Source organism: Anoplopoma fimbria, chromosome 2, assembly GCF_027596085.1.
Source record: "Anoplopoma fimbria isolate UVic2021 breed Golden Eagle Sablefish chromosome 2, Afim_UVic_2022, whole genome shotgun sequence".
NCBI lineage: Eukaryota > Metazoa > Chordata > Actinopteri > Perciformes > Anoplopomatidae > Anoplopoma > Anoplopoma fimbria.
In genome coordinates this window covers 30828338-30841770 of record NC_072450.1, presented here as the reverse complement: position 1 = coordinate 30841770, position 13433 = coordinate 30828338, and the positions used below count along the sequence as shown (strand labels likewise).

General features: G+C 39.7%; 1 protein-coding gene across 1 annotated transcript in view; it reads left to right on the top strand.

The window, feature by feature from the left end:
• Positions 1–13433, top strand: part of LOC129098895 (ADAMTS-like protein 3) — a 171998-nt gene that overhangs the window by 131430 nt on the left and 27135 nt on the right. The window contains 4 exon segments of the mRNA XM_054608027.1: positions 4689–4899; positions 5924–5978; positions 5981–6070; positions 6853–6937. Of these exon segments, the coding sequence (XP_054464002.1) occupies positions 4689–4899; positions 5924–5978; positions 5981–6070; positions 6853–6937 (441 nt within the window).

Genomic DNA, 13433 nt, shown 5'->3' with positions numbered 1-13433 from the left:
AGTCATTGCAATAACTGTTCATTCTTACTAATCTGACAGTTGTCCCAAACCTTTTGAAAGCCAACATAATGTGGTGGTGTTCTCTGCATTGATCGATCTATTCATTAATGTATTGAGTAGCAGTGGGTGTGCTATGCCTCCTTTACTGCAGAGGCTTTCTAGATTTAACTTGGTAGAGAAGGCTTTACAAGGCTTTACAAACTAAAAATAAATCCCCCAAAATAATCATGGAACACTGGGGCACCTGCAAGAGCAGGACCCTGTCTTCTAGTCCTCAGCACAGCTGCCTGGCTCCTGGCTCCTGGCCCCTTTGATGTGTGTTGTCCCCTCTCTCTCCCCTTTTCTTTTCTATTAGGCAAGGCTAAAAAAAAGTGGAAGTAATCTCAAGGAGAGCAACTAAGAAGTAATATATATAATGTCCATTCAATTCATGACAAAAATGATACATATAATAAGAGCAGCAGTAATAGCAGAAATAATAAAAGGAAGATGATTAACACTTATAGTGACAGCAGCAGGTGATATGATAGATTGATAATGACAATAAAAGCAGCAAAAGTAGCAGTGACAATACTAGGAATGTGATAATAATATAGTATTAAAAATAATAGCAGTAGCAGTGGGTGTCAAGCTTGGCCACGGCAGCAGGCACAACCACGTTCGGGGTGTAACCACGGTCTATCGAAACCGGCAAGAGAGAAAAGAGAGGAAGACTCTGGGGAAGAGTTAGTAACAGAATTAGTAACATGCATTAATGAGACAAGAATGAATACATATGGAGAGGAAGATGAGGAGAGAGGTGTATCATAAGTGAAGTGTATCATAGCACATTTGGCTTGTAGCAGCATAACAAGGGGCTTTTCCAAGGCAAGTGTAATCAAAGAAGAAAGTCTTGAGCCTACTCTTAAATGTGGAGAGGGTGTCTGCCTCCGGGACACAAATTAGGAGGGGAGCTTGACAGCTAAAGGCTCTGGATCCAATTCTCCTTTTAAGAACGACAAGTAATCCTGCATTCTGGGAGCGCAGTGTTGGGATAATTGGGTCCTACTAGCTCTTTAAGATATGATGACGCTTGACTATGAAGGGCTTTGTAGGTGAGGAGGAGGATTTTGATTTATATTCTGGATTTTACAGGGAGTGCAGAGAAGCTAATACAGGAGTAATACATATATTGTCCTGGTGTGTGTTAGTACACGTGCTGCTGGATCAACTGGAGTCTTAAGACACTTATTGGAGCATCCTGACAATAAGGAATTGAAGTAATCTAGTCTAGAACTATAACATACATAGATCAATTGTTCTGCATCGTTTTTGAGACAAGATGTGTCTGATTTTTGCATTGTCACATTGCCTTAAAAGAGAGTCCTTTGATGTGGGGGTTAAAGGACATATCATGATCAAAGATGACTCAGAGATACTTTACTGTGGTTCTATAGGGCAATGCTATTTTGGAGTAACTATATCATTAGATTATTTCCTTTGGAGATGTTCCGGGCCAGGTACAATTACTTTTACATCAGGAAAATTGCATATCAGCCAAGTTTTTATGTCCGTAAGGCATGATCGGAGTTTAGCTAACTGGTTGTTTTTGTCTGGCTTGATCGATAGATATAATTGGGTATCATCTGCACAAAATATTGCCAAAAGGAAGCATGTATAAGGTGAATAGAATTGGTCCGAGCACAGAACCTTGTGGGACTTACTTTGTTGTGCATGGAGGATTCATCATTTAAATATACAAACTAGGATCGATCTGATGAATACAACTCAAACCAATAGTGATATCTATGTTCTACAATGCACTCTAAATCCTGACTGAAAATCCTCAAATAAACTATTGTTATGCAGAAAGTCACACAGCTGATTTGCTACTGCTTTCTCGAGGATCTTAGAGAGGAAGTGAAGGTTAGATATAGGTCTATAGTTAGCCAACACCTCTGGATCAAGAGTGGGTTTCTTAAGAAGATGTTTAATTACAGCTACTTTGAAGGCCTGTGGTACATGACAGATTGATAATATCTAGTAAAGAGGTGCTAACTAAAGGTAAAACTTCTTTCAGCAGCCTAGTCCGGATCGGGTCTAAGAGACATAGAATGCTTTGAGGAGGAAACCATTGAAGACAGTTGGTGGAGGTGGATTGGAAAAAAGCTGTTTTTGCAATTTGCGGTTTAGAGAGTTATACCACTGAGCTGACTTTCTTAATTATCATCTTCAGAGGGGAAATAGAGTTGATTGTCATTTTGCAGTCATTTAGACATTAATGTGAGCTAATTGAATCTAATAATGAAATAAACACAGTTCTAAAGCTATCACTATCGACGTTCACGTGAATATTAAAACACATAGCATTATTACTTTATCTGTTTGATAAGAACTAAACGTGATAAAAACTGAGAATTCAGATAGAAGTTCAGAGTACAGCTCTGGAGTGTGCTACACTATAACAAACAGGATCAGCAGCAGTGTTTTCCAGATTGACAGGAACAAGCCTTTCAAATGAGTTATCATTTATTTTAGGCTTAGAGTTGATTGATAGAATTAAAGATGGCAGCAACTCTTCCTACTCGGATGGTGCCTCGAGGCATGTGAGTATTAATATGACTGTGAGAATGATTCATTTAGGCTGACATATTCTTAATGACACAGCAAGGTTTCAGTAGGACAAAATAAATCAATATGATTACCTAATATTAAATGATTTACTACTACAGCTTTAGATGACAGATATCTGATATTCAAGAACTCATATTAGGTTATTAAGTCTAAGTCCCCTTCTATATACTTTTGATTTCATTAATTTAAGTGTCTGTGGGGCAGACACAGTCTCTATAGGGTTTTGGGTGGGTAACTGGGTGGGTAACTGGGTGGGTAACTGGGTAACTGGGTGGGTAACTGCTCTAATGGAAGGAGGACTGAAACTCTGCTTCCTGGTCTGAACTCTGGGTTATCATGGATTAAATGGTACTTGTATACTTGTATGTTTCTAGTCCTACGACCACTCAAAGCTACATGTCATCATTCACCCATTCACACCCATTCATACACTGATGACAGGGTCTACCATGCAAGGTGCCACCGGCCCACCAGAACTCTAACTAATCATTCATACACATACATACGCCGTAGGAACAGCCTGCGGGACGTTTTGGTGTCAAGGACACATCCACACTGACTAGCTGAGCCAGGGATCGAACCGGCAATCTTCTGATTGAAGGACCACCCTGCTCTACCACTGAGCCACAGTCGCACCATTAGGTCCACTAATAAACCGGGTCAGATTTCTAGATATGAGATCGGCTCCATCCAGTGGGATGAATGCCGTCACTCCTAATCAGACCAAGTCTCCCACAGAAGCCCTACGAAGCCCACATCGTTAGCTTAACATTTCACTCCTGGTCAGATTGGGCAGTGGCCCTTTTCATAAGAACACACTGCCTCAACATTCACTTTAGTGATTCTTATGTGACTCTTATTACCGCTCACATGTATAACAATCTTACTGTGTTTAAGCTTTTCCTTCAGCAGTATTAAATAGGATTCATCTTTGCCCGCTCTTACCCCCAGGAATTCATTTGACTACGGTTCCTGCTGTCTCTAACTTCACTTTTCTTGGAATGGAGCTGCCGATTATCAGAGTTGGTTTCTCAGAGGGTGTTTCACTGAGAACCTGTTAGAAACAGGAAGTGGTTGGTGATGAACTGTAGATTTCTGCTTAGGAATAGGCCTCCTTCTGATAGTCATCCAGCCTCACACAGTAACTTATGGAAGGAAGAACTGAACCAATTAAGAATAAACTTAACTATACCTGTTCGTGTTTTACTTTAATCAAACTAAATGCAGAACAAACAGACCCAGGATAGTATGCGCCTTCACTTACAGATCAATGATGGAACTATGGATAAACAAACAATTAACAAGCATTGTTCAATTTGTAAGAAATATGGCAGTGAAAATTGGGAACAAGGACTATTTTATTCTGGCACTGTTGGCTCTTCTAAGCCAACAGTGCCAGAAGAGCCAAAGGTACTGAAGACCCCCAAAGGTCTTCAGTACAGGAAGGTCATATACTTATGAATTGATAGAGGAGTGTGACAGTCCAGTTCCTGGATATAATAACCGTTTTGATTCGACATTCTGCTCTTTAGTAGTGCAGTTTTTATCAATTAATTTTGTAACGTGAAAAAGGGTTTGATATTTCTTGATATCATCTTTTTCATGTTGTCATTCTTATTATTTAAGTGGATTTATGGACATTTATTCAGAAGATGATATTCCCTGAATGTATAATTCACACTGAATTTAAAATTGTAATATATGTATCATGTCTGTGTTCAGATTTGACTTAGTTATGACTCAAAGAAGGAATGTGATTTTTATGGAAATGGCAGTCAATGATGAAAGACGTTCAAAGCAAGTGACTTTGTATATCAAGGGAACTCTATATAAAAGTTACCTTGTATAATAACGAGTATAACTAGTGAGAAAGTCCATTAAAGTTGCGTGGGAGTGTATCGTGAAGATGCAACCTGTACTGTCATGAAACAATGTGAAGTAAGCATTAAGTGAGCTTGGCCTTTGTTGTTTGTGTGTGTGTGTGTGTGTGTGTGTGTGTGTGTGTGTGTGTGTGTGTGTGTGTGTGTGTGTGTGTGTGTGTGTGTGTGTGTGTGTGTGTGTGTGTGTGTGTGCAGATGGGAGCAGGGCCCCTGGACCCAGTGCTCAGTGTCCTGCGGTCCAGGTGGTGGCTGGCAGGTTCGCAGCGTGCTGTGCGTGGAGGAGGACACGCAGGGACAGTTCTCCCAGGTGGAGGAGTGGAAGTGCACCCACTCCCCTCAACCCACCACCCGACAGATATGCAACACCTTTGCCTGCCCCCAGTGGGTGACCATGGAGTGGTCTCAGGTCAGTGAGTCTGTTTACACGCCATAAAGTCATAGACATTACATTACATTACATTACAGTCATTTAGCAGACGCTTTTATCCAAAGCGACTTACAGGAAGTGTTTTCAACATAGGTATTCAAGAGAACTACTAGTCACCAGAAGTCATCAGTGCATCTCCTTTCTTAAACAAGCATCTCAAAGCATAAGCCAGAGCAAAAGTATAGTGCAGAGGCAGATTACTACGAAAACAATAATTGCAACAGACTAATCCGAATATAGTAAGTGCTACAAACTACTACGAATAGGATAAGTGCAGTAAACAAATACAAATTCAATAAGTGCAGCGACTAATACGAGTGCAATAAGTGCTACGAGGAAGGCTCCGGGCAGACTAGAGGGGCTAATTTGCTGGTATAAAACTCACCTACTTTTTTTTGTTTTACTTTTGTCAAATCACTTATCAAACAGAAATGCTGAAAATTGTCGGGTTTCGACTTCTCAGATATGATGATTTGCACGCCATTATCATTCCATACTTGTCACATATGGATGTTTGCTCAGAACGGCAGCAGTGTCCTGGATGAAAGCGACATGAAAGTTACATGAAAGCCTGATGTGTCGGTTACAGACGCTAAAGGGAGCCTTGTGCGTCAGTATTTGAAACCCTGAAAATAATACCTGCGTGGGATCACTGCTTTTCTATCTTTTCTATCATGTAAAATTTAATATCTTTGAGACTTTGGACTGTTGCTCTGACCAGTACACTTAACCTTGGGCTTTAGAAAACACTTTTTGAAAAATATATTTCTATAATTCATGGGCATTTCCACATTTCTTAAAAATGACTGAATAATTTGACCTTTTCAATATTCAAATGAAGTCAGTGACTGATCTAGTCAGAACCAGTAGACTTTAAACCAGTCGACTCGAAGGTTTACAAGCCAAAAATATTGTGAATCACTGATCGTTAATAACAATAACTGGTAGAGGCAGCCCTATGTATAATGTGTGAGTTAATGTGTGTGTTGCTGTCCCGCCGCAGTGCACAGTGACGTGTGGCCGTGGCCTGCGTTACCGGGTGGTTCTGTGCATCGACCACCGGGGCAGCACATTGGAGGCTGTGAAGCATCACTCAAACCTCACGTTAAAGAAGACTGTCTGGTTCCTATCGCCTGCCACAAGCCTCGAGGTAGGACACCATTCATTCTCAGAGAGCTGTTTGTGTGTCGTTAGGAAGCCAAGACCATAATGCACAAGCGTTTACAACTCACACATTTATGTATAATGACCTTGTTTCTTTTGCATATGATATTTTATAAACATTCCACTATTGGACAATGGAAGAGCTGTATTAGTATCAGAGGCCACGCAAACAAACATGCACACAAAGCATAAATGCACACTGAAGTTATTAATAACATTAATCTTATATTCTCTCGCCTTATGTCAGCACTCCTTTTGTACTACCATATGTTCAGTCACCAGCGGCCACTGATAGAGTCGAAGCACAGCTTTTCAATTACTGCCCATGTTGATTTAGCAAAATACCATTATTGTATATCATGCATACCCAGGCAACAACATACATTGATTGACAATGTATCCACCTCTTTTGTTTGGAGTAAAGGTTTCATATAAGCAAAACATTTGTAGTTTTTTTTTTCCCCCCATGTAAATGAGCTCCTTTTTCTCCGGATTGGATGGAGCAAATACATCAGGCACAAAATAAGGTTTTCGACAATATCCTGCTTGTTGTTGTCATTTTTACATTAGATGTTCTGTATTATATGCAGTTTGTCCATGCCTACGCAGTTTTGCCCTGCCGATCACCTTCCCAGGTTAAGAAGCTTTTGTCCAGTTAGTAAGGACTATTGTTCTACTCTGAGGTGCTTGAAGCATTTGGGTCCTGATCACTGGTGTCAGCTTGGCTTGACTAAGGTGTAACTAACTCTCTTTGTGTCTCTCGGTCAGAACCTCTGCCAGTGGAGGCCAAGGTGCCCTGGTTAAAACAATCCCACGAACTGGAAGAACAGCGCACTGCTACCGAGGACCCCACGTGAGCACACACACACTTGCACACACATTTACACTTCAACAAAATGCATTGCTGCATAATGCATAATGTTGTGCTCTCTTTAAAAATGGAAATTCATTTTAGCACTTGATGATACTCGTCAGTATGGTGATGCATAGCTGTCCACACACACATTTGTGTACACATTTTAGGGGATGGAAAACTGAAGATCTGATATGTGTCAATGCTATTTGACGTGTCTTTAGATTGTGACTTTGACATCTTTGTAGTTATTTATCTCTGGTTAAACAAACTTTGTTTGATACACATGTCTAATAATTATTTTGCGACCTTGCCTGAACACGAGCGTTAGGTATACCTTTTAAGCCGTTGTGCTGTCATGCCCCTTCAGTCTTTCCTCCTCCAAGTGGATCAGTGACCCAACACAGTGGCCGGATATTGCTTCTCCTATAGATACAGTCATTTCAACAGTACGTTATTTGATTGAATCAACAGATATCGATAGGCTGAAGTGTGTAATAACCAACCTGTTGAAAGGCAACAGTTTGATCTATTTGAGGCTGAGATTTGTTGGAGACCAGTCTGATTCATCTTTACTCGATGACTGTACTGCAATATCCTCTCTATCAGGCTAGCTATCCAGTAGTATTACTGTCATCAGCATCACTGACGGTGAATATTCATATGACTTATTTTCCTTGGTGATTGCCACTTCATGATGTCTGCTCTATTGCTTTATGCTAGTTGTGCAGTGATGTCAACCAAGCCTATCTCACTCCTAACTCGTCAAATACCGATGCTTGGTCAGTGCCCCCCCTCAGCATGTGATCCCGACGCACCACACTTTAAACTAACATTAATGTTAACCCATCCACATCACTATTAGACGCTCAGAGCAACTGAGGGAGTCTAAAGAGTGAGATATGTGGGGCAGGAGGGGTCCACGTTTAGCCACAAGAGAGCTGTTCATGTACGGTGTAAATCTAAAAGTACACAAAGACATTTTATCACGTTATTCACTAGTCACGTGAGTGGTTGGTCAAACGGTAATAGCATGACTTAATTTCATACTTTCCTAAACCTAGCTAAGTGGTGGTTTTGTTGCCTAAACCTAACTTCTGGTAAATAAGCAAGCTGATTTAAAAAGCTACTTTGCAGTTAACGAGTGGAAACTGACAGGCAATACCTAGCACGTCCTCAATAGATGCAGGGGGGGGCTACCTAGAGACATACTTTGAAACGTTGGGCTATTGAATAAGCGTCGGTATTTGACGAGTTGGCTTTCAATTCTATTCAATTTAATTTATATGTATAGCCCAATATCACAAATCACACATTTTCCTTAGAGGGATGTACGATCTGTACAGCATACAACATCCTCTGTCCTTGGACCCTCACATCAGAACATCACATCACATCACAAGCATGGACACAAGTCCTGTGTTGGTTTTTGGTTTCCCCCACATGCACAAAAGGCAAACGCACACAAAAGTCTCACGTGTGTATGCGTGTGCCTCTGTGTGTGATTAGAACAACAAAGCCACACAGACGAACGCATGACTCCTAACAAATGAGGTACATGACTGCACTTGCCCACGCACATGAGTCAAATTCACAAAGAGCCCATAACATAAGGAATAGTAATCCTGCATTTTTCATTATGCATCAACATTAAAGGTGAAGTGATTAAATTGTGATTCTAATGCAATAGGCTAACACTTTTTGTCAAAATGATCTCCTATCCTCAGTTTGAATAAATTGATTCTCTAATTAAATGGCAAAGTGTTTTTATATTAAATACATTTCATGTGATGAATATAATTGTCAGTGCTGCCTCCCGTTCTGCTCACCAAGTAGGAGAGCAACCCGTATTTGTGTGTGTAGGTATTTGCTGCAGTGCACCAAATGTACTGTGGGCGAAACTTACCATGCCCCCTATACACATGCCTAGCTATCAAATAAAATGCAAGTGTGTTGATGTTGCGTTTGCTACAGCTTGATAAAGTACATGTACACACATGGTAGCCAAAGCAGGTACTCGCTGATGGTACTGTGCGTTAGTGTGCTGAATCCTTTCACACCTCATACACATGCATACACAGTCACACACACACACACACACACACACACACACACACAGCTTATCCACGGCTGTGTGGGTCTGTCCGGCTCCGTTTCCTCTCTTTTGGCTGCTGATGATAAGCATGTGATTATGGCCTGCTGCTCTGGGCCTGGTCAGCTCTGATAGCCTCCATGGGATCCATCAGCTCTCATAGCTCACACACACACCTCAAACACTTTACACACACACCTTCAGCAAGCGCTGGCACATTTTTTATCACATGCAGCCAAGCAAATCTTATGTAAGCCACATTATTCTGATGAGCCTGGGAAGCTCAGCTCTGGTAGTTACACCCACAGGGTTAATAACGGCAATGAATTGAAGTGATATTCCAGCAAAAATAACTATAAGTATCAAAGAGTGAAAATCTTAAAGCATGCTGCTTAACTTGAATTTAAGGGACTGTCCTGATTAGAGAAACATATACATTATAGGAAGCTACATAAAAGTACAAATAGAAGTATACATCATCTGAAAGCTAGGAACCTGAAGATTCATTTGAGATGCAGCTCAGTACTGTGTTTGTTTATAGTCTTAAATGTGTCGTAAACATTGTGTTTTGTGAAGCCTATTCAGAGTGTATAACTGCTAAGAACATTATGATGGGAGTATATAATGGCCATGTTCAACATTGTCTCATAAGTTGTTGCAGCAAATATTTGGTTGATACTATTTGTGACACAAAAAGGAGAATTGATACAAATGTTCATAAATCCCTCCAAAATACTACATTAAGAAACCAAGAACTTCAGCAACATTGTTGAATTCAATTCTGTGATTTGGTAAAACTTTTTTGAAAAAGCTTCCAGACTTTTGGACCTTGTTGAACATTAAGTGAATACCCCTGGTGTGGTGGGAGGAGCTCAGTCACAAAAGAGAGAGCAGAGGAAACGCTGCAGCTAATGATGAAATCTTATATATAATCAATATAATACAATTTCATCTTTTAACAATTTAGCACTCTGACTAGTTTTATACCCAGTTTCAGTACATGTAAAAACCCAAAAGGCTCTCCCTAGAGCCCGTGTTAAGTTTGTCAGTTCTGGGTTTCTGTAGAAACATGGCGGTTCAAAACGGCGGACTCCGTGGAAGAGGACCCGCTCCATATATAGATATAAATGGCTTTCCTTAAGCATACGAAAACACAACTATTCTTAGTTTCAGGTGATTATACAATTATTAAAACATAGTTATGAATATTATATTCCATTTCTGCCAATTCTTTCTCTTACGCTAATTTCCCAGTTCATAACAACTGTAAGAGGAGTGCTTTTTTTTTATACAGTACCAGTCAAAAGTTTGGACACACCTTCTCATTCAACTACTTTGAAGAATCTAAAATATAAAACATATTCTGGTTTGTTGAGCATTTGTTTGTTTACCACATAATTCCATATGTGTTCCTTCATAGTTTGGATGTCTTCAATATTAATCTACAATGTAGAAAAAAAAAATAAAAAAAAAAAAAAACCATTGAATGAGAAGGTGTGTCCAAACTTTTGACTGGTACTGTAACTCACTCATTTAAATTGAATTAAGGCTTACAGTTTGTCATGTGAGTGACATATGGGTGCTCTCCTCTGCTGCGACGACTGGGCTTTATTCAGCTCCACAAACAATCCACTTCTTTTCCTTTTTTTGATTAGCTTAGAGTTAGATGATGGTGACGATGATGGAACCACCCAGTTCAAGCTTTACAACAGCTCCCTAGAAACCTACGGGTGATGTCTCTGTATAAAATATGGATGTAGTCTGTCTATGAACCTTATTCATGACCTAGTATAGACCGAGTGTCTTTAAGTCCTCATCCATGCCTGGAAAGACTGTGTAACAGAGGCTGAAGTACATGAGATACAAGAAAGAAACTAAATATTGATTGTATATTGGTTAGTGTAGGAGCTGTCCCCTTGTTACCATGACTACACACTATATCAGACCAGGTACACTTACTGAAGTATGGCAGCACAGAACAGAACTGAAGCTTGAACTGCTGAATATTTTGACTTGTCAGACAGTTATTGACTTATTGATGTTGTGAAATGTTTGAAAGCTGTAAATTATGTCTGAAACATTTTGAAAGTACTGTAGAGAATGTTGTATTATTCATACCGTCATCTGTCGACTCAAATAACATTTCACTCAAACAGATACATGTGTTGTGTTGCTCACAGTCAGTATTGAGGATAACATTTTTCATAGTCTAGTCAAAACAAAAAAAAATGGATCAGGTTTTTTAACCTTCTACATGTATGAAATCACCTTTAAAACAGGATAATTATATAAAACTTTTGTGAAAGAACATATTTTACAATAAAATAGTAATTGTAAATTTTGTAAAAACGCCCAAAACTCTGTATTCATAGACTGACTTTGAAATATATGTTGGGAACACATAAAGCAGAAAGTAGCGGAGCTAAAATTTGTATGTAAATACATATACTTGTACTGTCATGTTATAACATCAAGGTGTATGAGAGTAAATAAGACAGCAGGAAAGTTATAGTTTACTACAAAATCATCATCATATAGGTGCGGTTGTGGCAACAGCTACAAACAGTGTAAAAGATTGATAAAAACAGTTTTATCAGGTATGGAGGAAGAAATACTATATTACACAGAGAATTTGAATTTAGAATATTCATGGTGAAGAGACTTTAAATCGTCTTTTGAGGTCGGGAAGCACCAATAATACGTTTACAGACTACTAATCATTTCTCCTCCACTCTGATCAACAGCTGTCTCCTCTGAGCTCATCCATGGCTCTCTCTCTCTCTCTCTCTCTCTCCCTGCTCGCCCACTCACTCGCTACTTTAATTGGTTTTTGACAAAAAAACGTTAGCACATACAAGGAATTTGCCTCTGTGTGAATTGCTGCAAAAATAATGACCCCAGTGCAAAAGTCTAATGACATTATATGAAACAGGTTATTTTAGCTGATGTCTCTCTCAAGGGGAGCCGAGCTTCCCCGTACCACCGGCTGGATGAAGTTAGTGACCGGTGCTCACAAACCAAAGTTAACGTTACACATCCAATCAAAGGGGATAACTGCTTTTTAAATGCAATACAGTTAACCGTTTTCCTTCAGGGCAGTCGTCAAGTAAATCTACACACTCACCAGAGCAGCAATGAGCACACACACTGAATTGGATCACAGAGCTGACGGGCCTTCGTGCTAACAAAGCCAGCTTAGTTGCATTGCAGTACACAGTTTCACAAAAGGCAACATGGAAAAACAGTTACCCACATCCAACCTACTACTGTTGTTATTTAACTGGCTTAATATGAGGCTTAATGTCCACACAGGCTCTCTCTGTATTCCCTAACTTTACTACATAACTCCTATAATTGGCCTATAATTGAAGCTAGTTGCATTAAGCTAGAGTTAAAAGGGCAAACAGTCTGCTAAATACACAGTAAACCAAATAACATAAAAAAAAATTCCAAGTTTGAAGTTGTGTCACAGACAGGCGTTCCAGATCCATCCAGAGCTTTAGTTTTGAATGTTTCTGACCCTCATTCAGAAAGAGTTACCCTGTTGTTGTGTGGACATTTCAGTTAAAAGAAATCCTGAAAACACCTAAAAATAAAGTTAATCCGCTGAGTGTTCACGGCCTCAGTGGATGGACTTTTCTCTTGGTTCATACAGCCAACAACAGAACAAGTAGCGTTCTTAGCTTGAGCCGTGTGAGCAGGTCCCTGAAAGCCAGAAAATCACAATGGCAGAGCTGCCTGGAAGGAATCACCCAGCTCTTATTTACACAGGTTTTCAGATAGATAGAGCAGGAGAAAAAGAGAGGGTGTTCTTTTATGACACCTTGGGGGTCTACGAACACACTGGGGACACATATTTATGTTTAAAAGCCATAAAAAAAGTGCATTTTGCATAATATGTTACCTTTAAGCACCATTCTGTAAAATAGGTGATAAATCTAAATTCAAGTTGAAGCCTTGCTAAAACGCAACCTTAAATGTCAAGATTATGTTTTATGGCCCCACCTTTGAATGATAATAACTTTCACACATTTTCTCACTAAATCACCAATTACTCTCTTGCTGGTTAGTCATTGCACTGTAACAAATAAATGAGCAGGTTTTACAAGCATTCTTGGTGAGTGACAGTGGGGTACAACTTGCAGAGATGAAGTGACTTAAACCGAATGCACATCATACAATGATCTGTTACAGGATTTTACCAGCTTGGCAGGCACACTAAATTACTCACTACCACTAAAAACACTTTTTTGAATTGCCGCCAAATGGGACCAAACAGCTCTGCTAGAGTCCAGTGTAACCTGTTAACCATTCTCGATTGAACTAGACGCCTTTGTTTTCTGTCCATCTCTTAAACATTCTGCGATATTAAACTATATAACTTTTTATGGTAAATGCAAAGGA